Here is a 23,859-nt window from a genome sequence, read left to right on the forward strand (position 1 = left end):
ATGTCTTGTCTTAATGATGTTGTACAAATAAATGTATGTATGTATGTAGGTGATCGCCGAGGGAGGGCCCATATAGCCGAGGCGGTAAACGCAGGGTATTCAGCATGACCATGCTGAGGGTGACGGGTTCGATTCCCGGTCGGTCCAGGATCTTTTCTTAACAGGAAATTTCCTTGACATCCTTGGGCATAGAGTATCTTCGTGCCTGCCACACGATATACACATGCAAAATGGTCGTTGGCAGAGGAAGCTCTCAGTTAAAAACTGTGGAAATGCTCATTGAACACTAAGCTGAGAAGCAGGCTTTGTCCCAGTGAGGACGTTACGCCAAGAAGAGGAGGAGGAGGTGATCGCCGATGAAAACACTTGCCCGAACTTGCCCGAATGCAAGAACGTCCTATATGCATTTTGCGCGATTTTCAGGAATTTTCTATAAAAAATCAATGCATATTTTGTTTTTTTCCAACTAATTTCTTTGATATATGTTTTATTTTAGTATTTTCCATTATTATAACTCGAAAACGGACATTAAATTTGTTTACAAACGTAATTTATTTCAAAAACTCGATTTTAGGTAGGTATTTTATAAAACGACTAATATCTCAAGAACAGTAGACTTTGGAAATTTAACGTCTTCGGCAAACTTTTTTAGCATAAATAGCCGAACAACTTTGCCGAAGACACTATACCACTGAAATGAAAGGTGGCCAAAATGACTTATAGGACTTTTATGCGAATAAAGTGACAAAAATATGCTATCGTTCAGAATACCGACCTTGTTCATAGAAATATTTTCTCCGAAGACACCAAGTGTGGATCTCAACATCTCGAGGAGCTAGAGGTTTTTTCCATGTATTTTCAATCCTGCCCCAGTGTGTGCCAGTGCACAAAATGTTATTTCAGCATATTTAAAAACAACAACTTACTGCTGATTTTAGAAGCTGATCCTGAGAATATGCTGGTCAATATGGGTCAAAAATGCATACTTTCACATTCATTGTTCAATAAGTTTTGATTCTTTGCATGAAAAAGTCCTTTTATCGCTGGAATATGATCTTCGGTAATGATAAAAATGATGGAAAAATATTTGGATTTCATCAATTTTCCTTTGAACTACAAGTGTTTGAAAAGTGACCCATTCTCACCCCCTCGAAGGGGTCACAGAAAGCACTCTTTTTTGAACATTTAAGGTAAATGTCACAGACTACCTTCGAAAATTTCCAATTGATATTTATGGTGAATATCAATTGGCATTTTCGAAAGTAGTCCGTGACATTTACCTTAAATATTCGAAAAATAGCGTTTTTTTCGTGACTTTTTTGTAGAACTGGTCTAGCCTAAAAAAATTTCCATATACCATATTCTCAGGCTAAGCTTCTGAACTGAGCTGTAGGTGGTTGAATTTAGATATGACGAAATGACATTTTCAGCACTGGACGCGACCCTTCGGGCCTTCTATCAAAAAGTCATTCTTGAAGTGAATATGTAGCATTTCCAGTACACTTAGTGTATGGGACAGGCACAAAGTTAACAGATTGGCAAATTATGTCTATCATTTATTGGGATGCTAACATAAGGCTGAATTTCAGAAGGTTGAATGCACAAAAGGCTGAATTTGCGAAAATGCACTAAAGGAGTTATAGAACTTCTTCTTTTTCTTTTTTATGGCGTAACGTCCCATCTGAGACAAAGCCTGTTTCTCAGCTTCTATACGCATTTCTACAGTTATTAATTGAGAGCCTTCTCCGCCAATGACCACTTTGCATTTTGATATCGTGTGACAGGCAATTTTCCATTACAAAAAGTTCCTGGTCCGAGCGAGAATCGAACCGGTCACTCTCAGCATGACTACCCGTTCACTTGCCACATCGGCTACATATATGAGCCCTAGTCATAGACTGTGTTTAGTGAAGAGGCTAATGATGTATACCAACGATCATAAAAAATGACTGTTGCTATTTCAATCGGAGATTTTTCCTTCTTTGAACATGAGCTTTTCTTTCGAGTCATGCTGTTGAGATTGGTTGCCATGACAGCTGCCAACAATGTCATCAGAGATTTTCCCTTCTTTTAAACATATGCTATTTTTTGGAGAAATACTATCATAAGTCGGGATGCTAACATAAGGCTGAATTTCAAAAGGCTGAATGCACAAAAGGCTGAACACGAAAGGCTGAAAGTAACATAAGGCTGAATTTCAAAAGGCTGAATGCACAAAAGGCTGGAATTGCAAAAATGCAGGAAATGAGTTATAGTACTTCTTCTTTTTTTCTGGCGTAACGTCCCAACTGAGACAAAGCCTGCTTTCAGCTTCTTTACGCATTTCAATAGTTATTAATTGAGAGCCTTTTCTGCCAATGGCCACTTTGCATTTGTATATCGTGTGACAGGCAGGAAGATACTTTATGCCCGTGGTTGTCAAAGAATTTTCCATTACAAAAAGTTTCTGGCCCGAGGGAGAATCGAACCCGTCACCAGCAGCATGACTACCCGTTCGTTAACCAGATCGGCTACATATATGAGTCCTAGTCATAGAATGTGCTTAGTGAAGAGGCTAATGATGCATACCAACTAACACAAAAAATGACTGATGGTATTTCAATCGGAGATTTTTCCTTCTTTGAGCATGAGCTGTTCTTTCGAGTTATGCTGTTATGGAGATTGGTTGCCATTACAGCTGCCAACAATGTGATCAGAGATTTTTCCTTCTTTTAAATATATGCTATTCTTTGGAGCAATACTGTCATAGTTATGTAGGCGATCAATAATGCATACTTTAGCGCGGAAAACAGTCCTAACGCTTTCCGATTTCGAACATAGTAACGGAAGTATGTTCGTCCAATGAACCTTCAACCAATGAGCGGTAGCGTGCGTCAAATGTCAAACTCAAGCAAAACCAATGCAAGTGTCAGGACTAAGTGGTCGGCCAACTAGCAAATTTTCATAAAGATCATTATATCAGTGTACGATATGAATAATTAGAGTGTTATGTCTGTTTGTCTATGATGTTAGTGTTGCCTTTAGGCTCGCCGTTTGAAAACTTGTCAAATCATTATTTCAGCCTTATGTTATTTCAGCCTTTTGACATTTTCAGCCTTTTGTGATTCAGCCTTTCGTAATTCAGCCGTTTGTTATTTCAGCCTTTCGTGTTTCAGCCTTTTGTACGTAACCCCATAAGTCCTGTTCAACGACGCAGGTTGAACTTGCTCGAAGTTGATGCATGTCGCTTTTACCCATTTGTCATCAAACGGGTAAGAGCGGGATGCAGCAACTTCGAGCAAGTTCAACCTACGTCGTTGAACAGGACTATAGTTACGTAGGCGATCACCACTAACGTAAAGCATGGGATTGTTAGCGCGGACAAACAGTCCAAACGCTTCCCGTTGAAAAACATAGTCACGGAAGCATGTTCGGATGTTCGCCTAATGACACAAAAAATATGTTGGCCAACCATTAATCAATGAGCGGTAGTGTGCGTCGGCCAATTAGTAAATTTTCAAAAAGACAGTGTACTATATGAATAATACGAGTGTTATGTCTGTTTGTCTGTGATGTTAGTGTTGGGCTGGTCTTCAGCATGACTGCTTATGTGCTCGTCGTTTGAGAACTAGTCGAATCATTTTTTCAGCCTTTGTTTTCTCAACCTTTTGATATATTCAGCCTTTCGTTATTCAGCCTTTTGTAATTCAGCCTTTTGTACGTAACCCCCGTAACCCCATCTATTATGCCTAACGTCCTTTTGCTTATCGTCGCGCATCTCACAGTGCCATATGTGTATACATACATGGCATAGTATAGGCAAACTGAAAAAAAATCAAAAAATGGCAGAACGAACCACTTTTCGAAAAATAAAAGTTCTTCTATGATGCTTTTGCTGAAAGATAGAAGTGATCAAGATCGGTTGAGACTATTCTAGGTCAAATATTACGTAACCAGAATTTAGAGCATAATGATTTAGTAGCATCGATCGAGACAAGGTATGACGTTGTGCTCGGTAGTTTACTGCCTGATACGTATAACTTACTTTTTCTTCTAACTATAACGAAAATGGTTTTCCAGCCATTTTCACACTTTAGTAGCAATGTAAACAATGTGTTTGAGGTGGATTTTATTTGCGTGTTCCTAGACAGTCCCAGAAATGAGGCAAGTATTGACTATGTGTGCTTTTGGGCTGTTAATAAAAACGATCCTCCCCTCACCACTATCCATGGTCTATCCCACGGAAGATCCCGTGGCAGATCAACGCTGTGGACTCATCTGCGAGTCGCAATGCTGGGACAGCTTCGACGACTGCAGGATTGTTGAAGGATGTGACGATTATTGCTGCGCAGACATTACACTCTGTTGGTTAGATCCATGATTTGATCCAGAACGGTGATTGTTTTTTTGTGAATAAAATTTAAGTTTTCAGTAACTAGCATTATACTTTCCTCTTTTTTGTTTTACATTCCAATTACGAAAATCTACTTCTTCTTTTTTATTTCTTCTGCCTGCTTTTTCGCTAAATATTCTATGAACACTTCCACAGTTTTTAACTGAGAGCTTCCTCTGCCAATGAAAATTTTGCTTGTGAATACCGTATGGCAGACACGAGCATACTCTATGTCCAAGGAAGTCAAACAAATTTCCTTAACGAAAAGTTCCTGGACCTACCGGGAATCGAACCCGTCACCTTCAGCATGATTGTGTAGAATACCCAAGACCTTGCAGCTCTGTAGCTTCATGGGCCTTATTACATATTAAAGGTTATCAGAAGAACGGTCAAAGTTTTAGTTTACTGAACTGGCGTGCTAAATCCATCTAAAATTGATTGGACAAAGCTTTCGATAAGCAAATGCTATAACCTCCACATCATACACCGATTGAATCGCAGTCACAATCTTGAATACGAAGAATCAAAATGGCTCTTTTATTTCAACTCTGGCGTCTGCTGTCGCTACTGGTTGCGCTCGTTCTCGTTCTCAGCCCTTGCGTGCAGGCCGGACCACAACAATCATTCGATCAGCTGTGCAAACCGTTGTGCGTGGGCCGTTGCTTCCACGACGCTATGGAGTGCTACAGCTTCATGTGCCCGAAAATTTGCTGCGACAAGGCTGTGAAATGTTGATTTGAGACTGTGAGAGGGATGTTGTGTGAATAAAAGTGTTTGAAGTTCTTTTGAAATTGGGTTTTACTTGTCTTGATGAATAGGGTCTATTATTTTTTATTTTTTTTTTCCAAAAATATATCTTTCATAATTCAGAAGCAAAATCGTTCTTTAAATCTTCCTCTGTAAACAAATCCAGTGGTGATTCAGCACTGCAATTAACACCGGACCGTGACACTGCCAACTAGTCTAACCGCGAGAGTGTACATACAGAGGTAGATAGTTGTGATGCATGCAGTTATGCAATTACATGACTTGTGGAGTTGAGATATTTATGGACGCTAGAAGGCGATTAATACTTCGATGATAATGAGGCTTGCTGAGTGTACTGACTGACTGACTGATGAGAATGAGGTGGTGCCACTGGGGCAGAACTGTGTCGTGCAGTGTCGTCTACGAATGATCATAAACTACTTCAACTTCAACAGGAAAGGGGGAAAAACAGCTAACCTTAGACGACGCTTTTTCTCCCGCTTGGCACCGATCGGCTGCCAATAGGGCATCCATAAGGAGCTTGCATTAGCAGTAACATAGATTCAAAGTTGTTGAGACCATTCATCAGTGGAATTTAGAGAATTTATAAGAAGACTCACTTGGCATTCTTTGGCTTTCGTCCCTCGATGATCTTTCGGATGTGCCTCCGCAGGTAGATTCCGTCGTCGTCGGAGTCGGTAACGCTGAGTCCGACGGCGTCTTCTTCGTCGCAATGGTCATCGTCGTCGTCGTCGGTTCCATTGCAAGGCACTAGCGGTGATTTGTGATGTGTCGGGGTGGTGTGTGAACCGAATCCATCGGGGTTTAGCTGGAATGTAGACCGAAATAAAACATTCAGTATATTTCTAACATCCAATGATCTGAAGACCCAATTCTTCTTGTCTACTCTGTCTTCTCTGTCCTTTCTGTCTTCTCTGTCTTCCGTGTTTTACCTGACTTCTTTGTCTTCTCTGTAATGTATGCCATCTCTATCTTCTCTGTCTTCTCTGTCTACTCTGTCTACTCTGTCTTTTCCGCCGTCCCTGTGTTCCCTGTGTTACCTTTTATGTATTCTCTGTCCTACCTGTCTTCCTTGTCGTCTCTGTATGTTTTGTCTTCTCTATCTTCTCTGCCTTCCCTGTCTACCATTCTCCGTCTTATCTGTCTACTCTGTCTACTCTGTCTACTCTGTCTACTCTGTCTACTCTGTCTACTCTGTCTACTCTGTCTACTCTGTCTACTCTGTCTACTCTGTCTACTCTGTCTACTCTGTCTACTCTGTCTACTCTGTCTACTCTGTCTACTCTGTCTACTCTGTCTACTCTGTCTACTCTGTCTACTCTGTCTACTCTGTCTACTCTGTCTACTCTGTCTACTCTGTCTACTCTGTCTACTCTGTCTACTCTGTCTACTCTGTCTACTCTGTCTACTCTGTCTACTCTGTCTACTCTGTCTACTCTGTCTACTCTGTCTACTCTGTCTACTCTGTCTACTCTGTCTACTCTGTCTACTCTGTCTACTCTGTCTACTCTGTCTACTCTGTCTACTCTGTCTACTCTGTCTACTCTGTCTACTCTGTCTACTCTGTCTACTCTGTCTACTCTGTCTACTCTGTCTACTCTGTCTACTCTGTCTACTCTGTCTACTCTGTCTACTCTGTCTACTCTGTCTACTCTGTCTACTCTGTCTACTCTGTCTACTCTGTCTACTCTGTCTACTCTGTCTACTCTGTCTACTCTGTCTACTCTGTCTACTCTGTCTACTCTGTCTACTCTGTCTACTCTGTCTACTCTGTCTACTCTGTCTACTCTGTCTACTCTGTCTACTCTGTCTACTCTGTCTACTCTGTCTACTCTGTCTACTCTGTCTACTCTGTCTACTCTGTCTACTCTGTCTACTCTGTCTACTCTGTCTACTCTGTCTACTCTGTCTACTCTGTCTACTCTGTCTACTCTGTCTACTCTGTCTACTCTGTCTACTCTGTCTACTCTGTCTACTCTGTCTACTCTGTCTACTCTGTCTACTCTGTCTACTCTGTCTACTCTGTCTACTCTGTCTACTCTGTCTACTCTGTCTACTCTGTCTACTCTGTCTACTCTGTCTACTCTGTCTACTCTGTCTACTCTGTCTACTCTGTCTACTCTGTCTACTCTGTCTACTCTGTCTACTCTGTCTACTCTGTCTACTCTGTCTACTCTGTCTACTCTGTCTACTCTGTCTACTCTGTCTACTCTGTCTACTCTGTCTACTCTGTCTACTCTGTCTACTCTGTCTACTCTGTCTACTCTGTCTACTCTGTCTACTCTGTCTACTCTGTCTACTCTGTCTACTCTGTCTACTCTGTCTACTCTGTCTACTCTGTCTACTCTGTCTACTCTGTCTACTCTGTCTACTCTGTCTACTCTGTCTACTCTGTCTACTCTGTCTACTCTGTCTACTCTGTCTACTCTGTCTACTCTGTCTACTCTGTCTACTCTGTCTACTCTGTCTACTCTGTCTACTCTGTCTACTCTGTCTACTCTGTCTACTCTGTCTACTCTGTCTACTCTGTCTACTCTGTCTACTCTGTCTACTCTGTCTACTCTGTCTACTCTGTCTACTCTGTCTACTCTGTCTACTCTGTCTACTCTGTCTACTCTGTCTACTCTGTCTACTCTGTCTACTCTGTCTACTCTGTCTACTCTGTCTACTCTGTCTACTCTGTCTACTCTGTCTACTCTGTCTACTCTGTCTACTCTGTCTACTCTGTCTACTCTGTCTACTCTGTCTACTCTGTCTACTCTGTCTACTCTGTCTACTCTGTCTACTCTGTCTACTCTGTCTACTCTGTCTACTCTGTCTACTCTGTCTACTCTGTCTACTCTGTCTACTCTGTCTACTCTGTCTACTCTGTCTACTCTGTCTACTCTGTCTACTCTGTCTACTCTGTCTACTCTGTCTACTCTGTCTACTCTGTCTTCTCTGTCTTCTCTGTCTTCTCTGTCTTCTCTGTCTACTCTGTCTACTCTGTCTACTCTGTCTACTCTGTCTACTCTGTCTACTCTGTCTACTCTGTCTACTCTGTCTACTCTGTCTACTCTGTCTACTCTGTCTACTCTGTCTACTCTGTCTACTCTGTCTACTCTGTCTATTCTGTCTACTCTGTCTACTCTGTCTTCTCTGTCTACTCTGTCTACTCTGTCTACTCTGTCTACTCTGTCTACTTTGTCTACTCTGTCTACTCTGTCTACTCTGTCTACTCTGTCTACTCTGTCTACTCTGTCTACTCTGTCTACTCTGTCTACTCTGTCTACTCTGTCTACTCTGTCTACTCTGTCTACTCTGTCTACTCTGTCTACTCTGTCTACTCTGTCTACTCTGTCTACTGTCTCTGTCCCTGGGAACATTCTGGGAAAATTCTGGGAACATTCTGGGAACATTCTGGGAACATTCTGGGAACATTCTGAGAACAATCTTGGAACATTCTGGGAACATTCTGGGAACATTCTGGGAACATTCTGGAGACATTCTGGGAACATTATAGGAACATTATAGGAACATTCCGGGAACATTCTGGGAAAATTATAGGAACATTCTAGGAACATTCTTGAAACATTCTGAGAACATACTTGAAGCATTCGGGGAACATTCTGGAAACATTCTGAGAACATCCTTGGGACATTTTGGGAACATTCTCGGAACATTTCGAGAACATTCTGGGAACATTCTGGGAACATTCTGGGAACATTTTGGGAACATTCTGGGAACATTCTTGGAACATTCTGGGAACATTCTGGGAACATTCTGGGAACATTCTGGGAACATTCTGGGAACATTCTGGGAACATTCTGGGAACATTCTGGGAACATTCTGGGAACATTCTGGGAACATTCTGGGAACATTCTGGGAACATCCTGGGAACGTTTTGGGAAAATTCGCGGAACATTCTGGGAACGTTCTGGGAACATTCTAGGAACATTCTGGGAACATTCTGGGAACATTCTGGGAACATTCTGGGAACATTCTGGGAACATTCTGGGAATACTCTGGGAACTTTCTGGGAACATTCTGGGAACATTCTGGAAACATTCTGGGAACATTCTGGGAACATTCTGGGAACATTCTGGGAACATTCTGGGAACATTCTGGGAACATTCTGGGAACATTCTGGGAACATTCTGGGAACATTCTGGGAACATTCTGGGAACATTCTGGGAACATTCTGGGAACATTCTGGGAACATTATGGGAACATTCTGGGAACATTCTAGGAACATTCTGGGAACATTCTGGGAAAATTCTAGGAACATTCTGGGAACATTTTGGGAAAATTCTGGGAACATTCTGGGAACATTCTGGGAACATTCTGGGAACATCCTGGGAACGTTTTGGGAAAATTCTCGGAACATTCTGGGAACGTTCTGGGAACATTCTAGGAACATTCTGGGAACATTCTGGGAACATTCTGGGAACATTCTGGGAACATTCTGGGAACATTCTGGGAACATTCTGAGGACATTCTGGGGACATTCTGGGGACATTCTGGGAACATTCTGGGAACATTCTGAGAATATTCTGAGAACATTCTGAGAATTTTCTGGGAACATTCTGGGAACATTCTGGGAATATTCTGGGAACATTCTGGGAATTTTCTGGGAATATTCTGGGAATATTCTGGGGATATTCTGGGAACATTGTGGGAACATTCTGGGAACATTTTGGGAACATTCTGGGAACATTCTGGAAACATTCTGAGAACATTCTGGGATTCTGTTTATTGGTATTCTGATGATCTAGGATTCTTGTAATCTAGATCTCTGGGATTCTGAGATTCTGACTCACCTTAACCATCGTTCCGATTTGTCGGCTTTCGGGCCGGCTCTCGAGCAGGCAGTCGCTCTCGCGGTCCATGATGTTCGTATTTTCCGGCTTGGCCAACGGTGGCAGATTGGCTATCTGGATTGGTCGGCGCGGTGTTGGTCCCAGTAAACGTTCATGCATCTCATAAAGGTATGGGCAACGTATCATACCGTGCTCACCGAGGCTGAGTGCGAAGTTCGTGCGGCGAACCTATCGACGACGGCGAGTGGTGGCAGTGCTGGAAGAGGAAACGAAAAAATAACATGATGTCGACGATTTAGACATTATTGAGTAACAATGAGCATGTGAGGGCGTTTGATAAAGGACAATACTCCGGAAGACGAATTCCACTTTCTCAGTCTATGACTAGAGGACACACGGGGAGTCAACGCCCGGAGGAAACAGAAGAAACGTCTTTCTTTTTCCGAAGCCCAAAAATAGAACCGGAAAAGTATTTTGTCGACAGCGAAATCGCAAGCACAACTGTCAGCAGCCGGAAATTTCCGCCCAAACAAAAGAAAACAAACCAAAAAAGCGAACTTCAACCAATGATCTAAGGGGGAAGGGTGGTCGGAATGAAGCAGTGGTAACGAATCGAAACGAGTTTTGTATCACGTTTCATTGCTCTTTAATTTATGTTGTTTTTGTATCACCATTCGCCCATCGTCGTCTTCGTTTTCGTTTGTGGGTTTTTGACCGCCTATGGCCTTCTCCGGACTCCGGCTCGCCCGTAAACTCTCAAAGTGGGAAAATGAATTGAATGCAAGCGGTTGTTTGGATGCCGTGATAGAACAGACGACAGCAGAAGTAGGTCAATTTGGATCAAGTGTTATAGTTCTCGGAAAATGAGTGGGCGACGAGTTTCATTGCAAAGCGGAATGCAACGTATTGATGCTCGGGAATTTGTTTCAGAGATTTACGGAGCTCTTGGTCACATTTGTGTGGAAATGCAAGATGTATTGGAACCGTGGTTTACATTTCAAAACATTTCAAGTGTGCTTAACTACTGAAGAGATAGTAATTTGCATGTCATGTAGCTTCAGAATATTGTCCAAAATAATAATTAGATGTGATAGGTACACTTTTCTGGCATCTAAAAAAAATCAGAATTTTTCAAGTTATTTTTGGAAAAACTTCTATATTACATCGTTAACAGTTTCAATGTAAGGATAAGTTGTGCTGAAACAAAAGAAATTCTCTGAGAGCTTTTGGAAGAATTTGTAGATAAATTCGTGAGAGGTTTGAAGAAATGATTCTTGGATAATTTTTGATTCTACGAAGAATTTGGGGAGAAATTTCAAAAAAGCTACTAGTAAAAAACTGGACAAATTAAGAAGGAATTAAAAATAACCGTAAGGAATTTATTGCGAATTTACATAAAGAATTTCTGAAATAAATAATCTGAGCGGAACACATTAAGAAATACCAAGGGAGATTCTAGAAAAATCCAGTAGAAATATTTATATAAACTTTTGGAGGCGATATTTTGTGTAAATTCCCGAAAAAAAATCTTGAAAAGTTCCAGTGAAAGCTCATAAAAAAATCGTAAAACAAATTCTGAGAATTGCTTCCAGGGGTAATTCCTAGAGAATTTTGACAAACTTTTTTTTGAGTTCAAAGAAGATTTTCTAAAAATATTTCATGAGGCATGTATAGAAAAAGAAACAGTTAAGAAATAAAAAATAAAGATTTGATGAAAATATTCAGTTAAAATTCATGGGAAATTTCAGGAACAGTTTCTAAAAAAAATAAAGAAAAACTTTTCCAAAAAATTCGAGAAGTTTTAGAGAAGTTAAAAAAAAGCCATCCAATTAATAACTGTGGAAGTGCTCAGAGTACACTTGGAGAGAGGCTGGCCAAGTTCCAGTGGGAACGTAGAGCCATACAGAAGAAGAAGAAAAAGAGTTTCTCTGGGACATCCGCAGGAACCTCCGAGGATTATCATACATTCTCTTGTAACTTCTTCAAATATACTTTCCAAGGGTTTCTCTGTGGGATTCCCCCAGAAAAGTTTCTGAAATTTCAGTAGGTGGCTTCGTAGGATTCCGCTTGGTTATCTCTAGGTTTTTGTTTCTGACTCGTTTTTTGTAATCTCCGATCATACCCCCTCCTCCCTCACAGATTTCTGTTCATAACTTCATACACAATTTGGAGAATTTCTATGTACCGTGGACTTATGAAGTCCCTAAAGGAGTTCTTGGAAAAAATCTCTCCAGCAGTTCAAAAAAAAAATACCGCAAAGAATATTAGGGAAAATCTCAGAAGGTATTCATGGAGGAATCCCTGAAAAAAGAAACATCTGAATGAATTCCTGAGGAAATCGCTCATGGATTTCAAGAAGAAGAGTTTCTATAGGAATCCCAGAGGGTGTTCCTGAAGAAATCCCTGAAGGATTTGCTGAGGAATAGGCTGCGGCTTATTTTTCAAAAGTAGTTGAAACCTGGAATTCGTAAGCTCTTTTGGATTCAAATGACACAAAAAGAGAAACCTCTGAGTTTACGCCAAAAATATTGAGATTTAGAGGTCGCGCAATCGCTTCAAAGTTGAATTTTCGAGTAATAAAAAGGTGTTTTCACTTCAAGTGCCATAACTTTCTCAATTTTCAACCGATTTTTGATCCTTTTTTTGGGAATTTCTCACAAATCATATTTCGAATAAACTCGTAGATCATCATTTTTTTTTTCAAAGTCACGCAAAATATGAGTTTTGAAGATTTAATTTATTTGTATCTTCTTTTTACAAAAAAAAATCAACTTCAGAGTCCTATAACTTTTTAACCGTTTGACCAATTTTAAATTTTTTAGCTTGCTTTTGTAGATATTTTTGTTGCCTATCTTTGCCCCAAACAAACTTTTCATCAAAGTAGTCATTTTTATGATACTTTTCATCAAAAACTGCCAAAACATGCCTTAAAACTTGATTTTTTCATGCAAAATTGAAGTTTTTGACGATTATTTGCAATTTTTTACTCCAAACCAGATACTTAGCATCATATTTAGGGATATGGAAGACATTGGAGGATATTTTTTTTTTCAAATTTTTTTTCCTCGCATTTCGATCATGAAAATATTTTTTGATTCAGAACACTCCAAAAATTAAAGTTTAAGGATTCCATATGATTATTGAGAATAAATGTTTCACTTTGAGCCCGAAAAAACCATTAAAATTTTGCCAAAAATCTGATTTTTCCAAAAAAATACGTGTTTTTGGACGGTTTTTGGTATTTATCTATTTTGAAACGATTTTTTAAAGGTACAGTTTATTCACAGCATTCTAAGGCAACACAAATATTTACAAAAGCAAGCGAAAAAAATTAAAAATTTTCAAACGGTTAAAAAGTTATAGGACCATGAAGTTGAAATTTTTTGTAAAAAGAAGAAAACAATAAATTTAAACTTCAAAAACTCATATTTTGCGTGACTTTGGAAAAAAAATGCTGTTCTACGAGTTTATTCGAAATTTAATTTGTGAGAAATTCATAAAAAAAGATTGAAAATCGGTTGAAAATTAAGAAAGTTATGGCACTTGAAGTGAAAACACCTTTTTATTACTCGAAAATTCAACTTTGAAGCGATTGCGCGACCTCTAAATCTCAATATTTTTGGCATAAACTCAGAGGTTTCTCTTTTTGTGTCATTTGAATTCAAAAGAGCTTACGAATTCCAGGTTAGAACAACTTTTGAAAAATAAGCCGCAGCCTACTGAGGAAGTCCTTGAATGAGTTCTTAGAAGAAATATTTCCAGCAATATCAGGAAACATGTTTCAAAGCATATCAGGAAGAATCTCTGAAAGTATTCAACTCTGAAAAAACATCTGGAGGAATGTTTGAATGAACATCACACTGGTGGCAAGTGGGCAAGACTGATACAAGTGGGTGATCGAAAATTTATTGGGAAAATTATGAAACATTGTAAACATATAGAAATATATTTTAGATCTGATGATGGCTGAAAACGAGTAAGCCGAAACGTTATAATTCGAGGCTTTAGTGTGTATCAATCACCGAAAAACATCAACAATCGTTAAATATATTGGGTGGTGACTAAAACCCCGAGGAGCTCCGACGGATTTTCTGGAGGGATTTCTGGAGAAATTTTAATTAGATTTCAAGGAGAAATTCATGTAGAAAACCCAGCAGCAAAACTAGAGTTATTCCTGAAGGAGTTCCCAAAGGAATTCCTCAAGGATAAATCCTGTAAACAGGAGGAATCGCTTAAGGAACTTTAGGCAAAATCCCTCAAAGAATTCCTGAAGGTATTCCTAGTGGAATTTCCAACGATTTTTTGGAGAAATTCCTTCCTGGAAAAAATCCTTAAAGATTTTCTGGAGAAATCCCTGAAATAGTTATTGGGAAAATCCCTGAGGGAGATTCTGGAGAAATCCCGAAAGGAAGCCTGGAAAGATTCCTAACGGAAACTTAAGAAATATCCCTGAAGGACTTTTTGGAGGAATCCTTGAAGGAATTCCAGGGGAAATTTCTCCATCAATTTCAAGAGAAGCCCCTCAAGGTGTTCCTGGAAAAATCTCCAGTAATGACACGATAAAATTCTTCAGTAGCTTCAGCAGGAATCTCTCCAAAAATTTCCGAAAAAATGACTGGAGGATTCCAGAAAGAAACTCTTGAAGGAATCTGCAGAAATTCCTGAAGTACTTCCTGGTGTATCCTCAAAGAAACTCTGGGAGAAGTCCTTAAAGGTATTTCTGGAGTCCAGAGAAGGTCCTCAAGGAACTCCATCTGAAATCCGTCAAAGAATTGAGCTTGAGCTTGAGCTTGATTGACCGCCCGCAGTTGCTACTCCAGTATCGCCAGATCATCTACACTCACACAAGGAACAAAAGAGATAGCTGCTTGGGACTAACAGGCATCTTCAGTGTGTGAGCGTTTGTGGTCTTGTATTTTTAGGCGACAATGTTGCCTGCTGCGTCAGGCTACAAATTAGTACCTTATTTCGTTATATATCGTTACTTTACATTTCATAGGTGGCTAAAATGGTGGCGATATACATGCATGCATGCATACAATACATTTAATAACATTATCAACCTCGGAGACCCTGCATGGAGAATTTTCGTACACTTCATTAACTAATACTTTTTATTTTTTATGTTTTGCTTCTGTGTAGTACCGTTTTTTCATTTTTACATTCAATATTGCAATATGTTGTTGCTTATTTATCTAATTATATATTATTTTAAAAATTCAAATTATTAACAAATTGAGACCTTATTTCATTACGCTACTTGTATATTTGATTTCTAATTATACCATATTTAATTGATTTTACCATATTTCATTGATTTTACTATATTTCAATATTATATTTCATCATTATACATTATAATACGAATTACATAACTATACAGGATTAGGGGTGTATATCAGATTATTATTGGAGTTACTTTCGGACGATGAAGGGGATTGCCAGCCAGAGTAAGGAAAGACACTATTACATCTTTGTAGGTATATTCTTCAACTCACACAGTTGTATGAATTTGACGTGCTCTAGTTCTGGAAAAGCATTCCGGAAAATTTTTAACGAGTGCTGTAGATTTCATTATTTCTTCTGTTGGATCATAAATCTGGAAGGAGATTTTCTATATTCTGCAGATGTCTCTTTATGGTCTCCATTCAGCAATATGCTGAACACAGAAAGCTAATTTTATTATGTGTATTTTCATATTCCATTGAATTATGTTCCATTATTTATTGTATATCAGCTACCGCATTGACATATTATTACTATAATAATTCTCTACCCTACCATCTAGACCTTGAAAGGACTCGCCAGCAAATGATACTTTTTCAAATTTTCTATAAATTGATTACTTATTTCGTTTCACTACATGACATTTCATTACATTATACAGTGGCGTTTCGGTTTTATCACTAGTCGTTTTAATCACTACTCGCCCAAATTCACGGTTTTCTATTCGATTTCCTCACGATTTCCGTTTCGTTTTTATCACACTTGTTCTAAAACATTCTGAAATCAAAATAAAATCAATACAGCATTGCCCTGTCCATCAAAACTGTTAAAAAATGTGAACTACGACTCATATATTTTTCAGCTGAACGGTTTTGAATAAAAAAATTACATTGTTTTCTCGTTTCACCAAATTCACGGTTTCGTTTATATCACGGTAAAAATTTTGTTTTGGATCGTGATAAAACCGAAAAACCACTGTATTTCAAAATTATATTTCATTGATTAAACTATATTCCAATATTTATATTATTGACTATATAACTATTTATATTACTGACTATATAACTATTTGGGGTTGGGAGGGTGCATCAGGGCATCATTGAAGTTGTAGCTGTACTACGGAGTGGATTGCCAGCCGGAGTAAGGTGAGAAGTAACTATAACATCCTTGTAGATGGGTTCTTCTATCCCAACAGTTGCAATGGATTTGACGCGCCCTTCTTGTAACAAACCATCCCGTAGAAAGCTTAACAAGTGATGTGAATTTTATTATTCACCTTGTTGGATCATACTGTTGGAAGGAGATTCTCTTAAACCCGCGGATTTCGCGTAAGTGTCTCTACTTACGGGTCCGCCACACCCCCTTTTGGCCCTTCATACAGCGGTATGTTGAATTCAAAGTGGTAATGAAATTTAATCTTCACTGTTAAGTGGAACTGCATGCAGAGCAAGACTCAAGCTAGGATGGTGGCTACTTACATACATACATACAATGTTGCCTGCTGCGTCAGGTTGCAGGACAATAGGGAAGGGGAGGGAAGTGATGATTGCAATCGCTTGCCCACATCAGGCCGTTGAATCCTCTGCGCCTGCACAAGGTCATGCGGATGTTGGCGTGTTGGCGAGAAATGTTTATTTTTGGCACATGGATCATGCATCCGTTTCTGGTTCTAGCGATCGCTACGAACATACGAATATACGTGAGATGTATATGTAGGAGAGAGAGAGTGAGAGAGAAAGTAGATATAAAGATACAAAGTAGGAGGAAAGGGACGAACCATGGATTGAACCCAGAACCTTCTGCATGTGAATCAGAAGCGGTAGCCACTAGACCACCAAGCTCGTCTCCATCTGAAATCCGTCAAAGAATTCCAGAGAAATTCCCGAAGTAATTCCTTGAAAAATCTCTCAAGATATTCCTGGAGGAATTCTAGAGGGAGCTCCTGCAGAAATCCACAAATGAAATCATTTAGGGAGTTCTTGAGGGAATCCGTGGAAGAATTTGAGAAGAAATCCCCGAACGAGGTGCTGAAGAAGTTCAAAAGACACGGACACGTTCAATGCTTCCAGTGAGCTTTTCGCTCTTTGAAGGAAGCACGACACTAGACAACGGACTAGCATGCAACGCCCAGTGGCACAGCCGAAAACTTTTCCTGACAGCTGCGGCGGGAATCGAACCCGCGCTCCTCAGCACGATGCGACTAAGAGCTTGGTGACCCTAGCCGCACGACCACGGAGCCGCACAGTTGTCTCTCCTCAACAATTTCAGAAGAAATCTCTCAAAGAAATCCAGGAAAAATCCCCGAATAAATTTATTGACGAACTCCCGCAAAATTCCGGAAAGAACTTCCGCGAAATCATCGAAAGAGTCCTTCAAGAAATTCCAGAAAACCCCACAAAGAGTTCTGGGAGAAATCCCTGAAGGAATTCCGTCATGAATTCCTCGAGAAATTCATCTCCAGAAGAAATCTCTTTAGTATCTTCATGAGAATTTCAAGAGATATATCTGAAGGAAATTCCTGAAGGAATCCCATGGGGAACTGCTGGAAATATCACTGATGAAATTCTTAGAGCAGGGGTTTTCAGACATTTTGGCTCGCGGTGCACTTTTTGAAAATAAATCGCTCCAAGGTGCACAAGTTCATTATTGATAAAAAAAAAACAATTATAAATTCGTCAAAAAACTGTCTTATTTTTCACAGCATTTCCAAGGTGCATACACTCGTCATTATTTTTTTTCCTCGAATTATGGCACTGTCTTATGTTTTTTCATCACTTATCGGCGCATAGTGAAGAGACATAGTTATTCGACTTGGAATTTATTCTTGCTCAGAATGTTTCTGAAAACTTACAGACAAGATCTTAATAAACGCTGAATGAAATCTTGAGCTGAATTAGTGGTATTTTGTTTCCAAGAGCCTCGGGGAAGTCCTTTGAAGACTACTGTATTATTTCTGGTGTGTTTTTGACTAGACATTTTTCCAAGACTTTCATCATATTTCTTAAAAAATTCTAGCAAGACACTTGGATTATTTTATTTTATCCGCTTTTTTTTCAGAACTTTGGCATATATTGAGAATATTTTTGATAAATTCCTTCCAGGCTCTCTTGTCAATTCGGAAGGAGATTTCTATGAAAATCATGAATACGTTATCAGTAGAATTCTTGGTTAACTGATTTCGAGAACAGTTCGAGATAGTTCCTTCTTTGGTATTAAGCAAAGCCACAGAAATATAAGTAAGATTTCTTCTGAGTTTTTTTTAACGCATCCATTGGAGATGCCTTGTAGGGTGCTTGTGAATATACATTACGAGATCTTGTAAAAGAAATAATATTTATTAGGAGAGTTTTGGCAGATTTGTTCCATGATTCTTTCAGAATATCTGAGACGGTTTTAGCTGGATCCGAGTTTAACTCGCCGGCTGGAATAATGGAAATTTTATTCTCAATCCCTTGAAGCACCTTCCATTAGTGCAGTTGTTCTAATTTATTCGAATTATTTTTCATGAAATAGGTAATGAATTTAAATTTGAATATGCAAGACTTTTCCGAAGTGCTGCGGTGCACTTGTCATGGCTTCTCGGTGCACCAAGTGCACCGCGGTGCACGATCTGAAAACCGATGTCTTAGAGCATCGGTTTTCAGATCGTGCACCGCGGTGCACTTGGTGCACCGAGAAGCCATGACAAGTGCACCGCAGCACTTCGGAAAAGTCTTGCATATTCAAATTTAAATTCATTACCTATTTCATGAAAAATAATTCGAATAAATTAGAACAACTGCACTAATGGAAGGTGCTTCAAGGGATTGAGAATAAAATTTCCATTATTCCAGCCGGCGAGTTAAACTCGGATCCAGCTAAAACCGTCTCAGATATTCTGAAAGAATCATGGAACAAATCTGCCAAAATATTTGCCAAAACTCTCCTAATAAATATTATTTCTTTTACAAGATCTCGTAATGTATATTCACAAGCACCCTACAAGGTATCTCCAATGGATGCGTTAAAAAAAAACTCAGAAGAAATCTTACTTATATTTCTGTGGCTTTGCTTAATACCAAAGAAGGAACTATCTCGAACTGTTCTCGAAATCAGTTAACCAAGAATTCTACTGATAACGTATTCATGATTTTCATAGAAATCTCCTTCCGAATTGACAAGAGAGCCTGGAAGGAATTTATCAAAAATATTCTCAATATATGCCAAAGTTCTGAAAAAAAAAGCGGATAAAATAAAATAATCCAAGTGTCTTGCTAGAATTTTTTAAGAAATATGATGAAAGTCTTGGAAAAATGTCTAGTCAAAAACACACCAGAAATAATACAGTAGTCTTCAAAGGACTTCCCCGAGGCTCTTGGAAACAAAATACCACTAATTCAGCTCAAGATTTCATTCAGCGTTTATTAAGATCTTATCTGTAAGTTTTCAGAAACATTCTGAGCAAGAATAAATTCCAAGTCGAGTAACTATGTCTCTTCACTATGCGCCGATAAGTGATGAAAAAACATAAGACAGTGCCATAATTCGAGGAAAAAAAATAATGACGAGTGTATGCACCTTGGAAATGCTGTGAAAAATAAGACAGTTTTTTGACGAATTTATAATTGTTTTTATTTTATCAATAATGAACTTGTGCACCTTGGAGCGATTTATTTTCAAAAAGTGCACCGCGAGCCAAAATGTCTGAAAACCCCTGTCCTAGAGTATTCGCAGATGCAGTTCTTGAAAGAATCACTGAAATTTTTGGTATTTATTTCTTTTTATTCATGAATTTGACTTCAGGTTAATTTTTCACACTCCAAAGAACATCTGAAGAAACTCCTGGAGGAATCTCTGGAAAAAATCGAAGAAATCTCTGCAGAAATTCCAGGAGCAATTCCTAAAAAACCTGGAGAAATCTCAACAGAAATCCTTGAATAAATTCCAGGAGAAATTTAGGACGGGGCTTTAAGAGGAATGACTGAAAAAATTTCTGAATAAGCTGCTGAATAAATCCCTAGATGAATTTCCCTAAAAGTGTTCCTGGAAGAGTCTTTCAAGAAATTCAAGTAAAAATCTTGAAGGAACCCCAGGTGAAAAACATTGAAAAATTCCTGAAGGAATTCCTTCAAACATCTTTCAATGAGTTCCTGGAGCAAACCCTGTATGAGTTTTATGAGAGTCCCACAAACACCTCCAGTAGAAATCCTCGAAAAAATTTGAAGAACAAATCACTGAAGGAAGTCATGCGGGAATCCTTGAAGGAGGAATCCTTTAAAAATTTCTGGGAAAAATCCCTGAAGAAATTCCTGGAGTAATCCATGAAATAATTTCTTGGAAAAATCACTGAAGGAGATCCTGGCGAAATCAGTTAATTCCAGGAAAATCAAATTCAAAACTTGAAGGACATATATCAGTGGCGACTTGTATTTCAATTCACCAAAAGTAGCCAATCGAACCAAATAATAGTCAAGGAGAAATCCCTGAAGGAAACCCCAAAGAGTTCCAGGAAAAATTCTTGGAGGAGTTCAATGAAGGAGTTCCCGGAAAACTCAATGAAGAACTTCCTGGAGCAATCCCTGGAGGAGTTTGAGCAAAAAAAAAATCTGAAGGACATCATAAAGAAATCCTTGATGGAGTTCCTGGAAAAAAATCTCCAGGAATTCCGGGAGAAATCCCTTAGAAATTTGCAGCAAAAACCTGAAAAAATCCTGGATAAATTCAATAAGGAAATCCCGAAGGATCCCTGAAGAAATCACTATAGATTTTCTAGAGAAATCCACAAACAATTTTTGAAAAATTTCCTGCAGGAAACCCTGAAGAGTTCCTGGAAAAATCAATGGAAATTCTTCAAAGACTTCCAGCAGAAAACATCCTTTACGAATCACTTGGTGATATGTATTCCTAGTTGAATAATTTGAGAAATTCCTGGGTAAAACGATTGAGAAATATCTGAATGAATCCCTTACGAAATTTCTTGTTAATATCTAGAAAAAAAAACCTTGGGGGAATCTCTGGAAAACTTCTAGAAAAGTCCTGAAGGAATTCTTGGAAGATATGTACATTTCTCCCAGAGGAGCACCATTCATACGGACGAGCGTTGCAGCCAGCCCTCTTCTTTTTGCTTCTTTTGGACCTCACGATTCAGGATTACCAGTGATGTTGTTTCGGTGCAAAAATTATGGAATTTCTAAGAATATTGAATGAAACGTTCTTTACTGGAGGGACACTGGAGATACTGGGAAACTTTCAAGCATGCCCGGTATAGAACTTTATCCCCATATGGGTCCAATTTTCCCCTCGCGGATGTGACGATTGCAGATTGTTGGTCTCGGACAACCGAATGAGACGAGTCACAAATACCAATCAACTCAGTTCAATGAATTGAGATGATGTCTGTATGTGTGTATGTATGTATGTCTGTGTGCAAAAAGAGTTCACTCACTTCTAGGGAACTTCCCATTAAAAGGTTTTTTGGATTATAGCTCGAATCGTGTCGGATTTTAACCGCATTGTTTGCTATTAAAAAGGTCTGGATCGGTCAAGGCGTTCTGGAGTTATGACCGATTTGGTGATCCGGACCAACACCGCCAGAACTGGCCGCATATTGGTCATGTACAAAGCTAAACAAATCCCTATCACTCGACGCACAAAACTATGCCGATTTTTGTAACCTTTAGCAAAGTTGACAGATTTTATGCGGAATTCAACACTGGAGATCAGAAATTTCATGATGTCGGTTCAAAATTCAAGATGGTGGCCTAATATTCCAGATGGCGGATCGAAACTCAAGATGTTTGTGTGAGTTAAAGACTCTAAAACCATGCACTAAGGGTATATTTGATATGGGGAAGATGTCTGGAGTTCAAAAATAGCTACCAGAATATCCAGGATGGGGTCTAAAATCCAAGACGGCGGCCCAACAATTCAGGATGGCGCTTGTTTAAAAGAGTTTTTTTAAAACCATGCAATATTGGTATAAGGAAGATGTCTGGAGATCAAAAATTGCGACCAGAGTATCCAAGATAAAAAAAAAGACACAGACACGTTTAATGCTTCCAGTGAGCTTTTTGCTCTTGGAGGGAAGCACGACACTAGACAACGTACTAGCATGCAATGCCCAGTGGCACTACCGAAAACTTTTCCTGACAGCTGCGGCGGGAATCGAACCCCCGCACCTCAGAAAAATGCGACTAAGAGCTTGGTGACACTAGCCGCATGACCACGAAGCCACAATAGGATAGGATAGTTATCCTCTCATTCACTTATCATAGATGCATCATATGAATTACATTACAATGATAGTATAAAAGTTGGGCCAAATTAGAGCTTGAAAAATATATCAGATGTTCAGGACATCTGAAGATTTTTTTTTGAACTTCACTATAGGCTTTGATTTTCTTTTGTAGAATCATCTTAATTTCATTGAAACTTTACTGTTGATAATAAATTTCTATGAAGATTAAAATTGTTAGACACATTGGGCGTTAACGGGTTAAGCGAAGATGGACCTACCTCCCCAGCGTCATATACCAACTAACAATCAAATTGCTTATTAAAACAATAAACATTAAGTAACTAAATAATGAAGCAAAGAACCCAAAACCTAAAGCTAAACTTAAAAAAATAGAAACAACCCGAAAACTGCAATCGAACACAATGAAAGAAGGCAAATCGCGCATTTACCGTGGCCGTACTAAACGCACCCAATCGTGAACACATTTTTATGATAATCTGATCTCGCGCGTATTCATGTTCGTTCGTTGTCTTCGGGGCAACATTACAAAGAGCACGGCCACGGTTGCGCGGGGGCAAATCAAGTTCATTACCATAACAATTAGGTCTCCGGCTCTGGCTCTGGCTTGATTTCGGCTCTGGACAAGAAACCCAGAGTTGTTGTGTGGGCACATTGTCACTGTCACTACTCACTGACTGTCCGTGTCCATCCATCCAAGCCGGTATCGAGCACGCCAGCACGTCTATCGAAGGGTTTGATGGAGTGTTTACGCGCGCACTACTGACTGAGCTTCTCCGAAATGAGTGAGCGGCAGGCGCAACACTTTGACAGGAAATGCGCGCGTGAACTGCCAAATGAATAAATAATTAGGCTGTGTTCTCCAGGCGCTTTTTTCGGTTGGTGTTAATGATGGAAACGGACCTAAGTTGGCCCATTTTTGGGAACTGAATGTGGTGAATAATAATTTGATGCAGCAGCGTTTTGGTTTGGTCATGGAAGTGGTAAAACGTTTAGGCGATGATGATGGGAATGATTTAATGCGAACCATGGATAACAACTTGTGGGATTGGGTAAGCGAGATTACTGTGGAAATGATAGTTGATGGGCATTAAGTCTGTAATAAATAAGATATGCATGGTTTAATCAACCTGTTCCAGATTTAAATGTGCTGTCGTTTTTACCCTTCTTACACCCATAAGAAGGGTATAAATATCGCTCGAAAAACCGACTTTCGATCCGAGGCCCGGAGGGCCGAGTCTCATATACCAATGAACTCAGCTCGACGAACTGAGCAAATGTCTGTATGTGTGTGTGTGTGTATGTGTGTATGTGTGTGTGTGTGTGTATGTGCGTTACAAAAAAAAGTCACGCACGTTTCTCAGCCGTCTGTCAACCGATTTGAGTTCTCTTGGAAGCAAATGAAAGCTACTACATCCTAGTAGAACGCTATTGAATTTTTTTTCGATTGGAGGTTTGGT

General features: G+C 39.3%; 1 protein-coding gene across 6 annotated transcripts in view; it reads right to left on the bottom strand.

Annotated features, from left to right (window-relative positions):
• LOC109427367 (proton channel OtopLc) overlaps positions 1-23,859 on the bottom strand; it is a 185,963-nt gene that overhangs the window by 66,729 nt on the left and 95,375 nt on the right. For 4 of the 6 annotated variants that reach the window (XM_062845021.1, XM_062845020.1, XM_062845023.1 and 1 more), the window contains exons 2-4: positions 9,940-10,195; positions 5,740-5,948; positions 5,597-5,659 (exon numbers count right to left, since the gene is read on the bottom strand). In XM_062845021.1, coding sequence (XP_062701005.1) covers positions 5,597-5,659; positions 5,740-5,948; positions 9,940-10,125 — 458 coding nt within the window. In that variant the 5' untranslated portion in view covers positions 10,126-10,195. The remainder of the gene's footprint in view (positions 1-5,596; positions 5,660-5,739; positions 5,949-9,939; positions 10,196-23,859) is intronic. The other 2 variants (XM_062845022.1, XM_062845024.1) reach the window with 1 other exon arrangement.

The sequence above is a fragment of the Aedes albopictus genome, chromosome 1 (genome assembly GCF_035046485.1).
Source record: "Aedes albopictus strain Foshan chromosome 1, AalbF5, whole genome shotgun sequence".
In the NCBI taxonomy this organism is placed as follows: domain Eukaryota; kingdom Metazoa; phylum Arthropoda; class Insecta; order Diptera; family Culicidae; genus Aedes; species Aedes albopictus.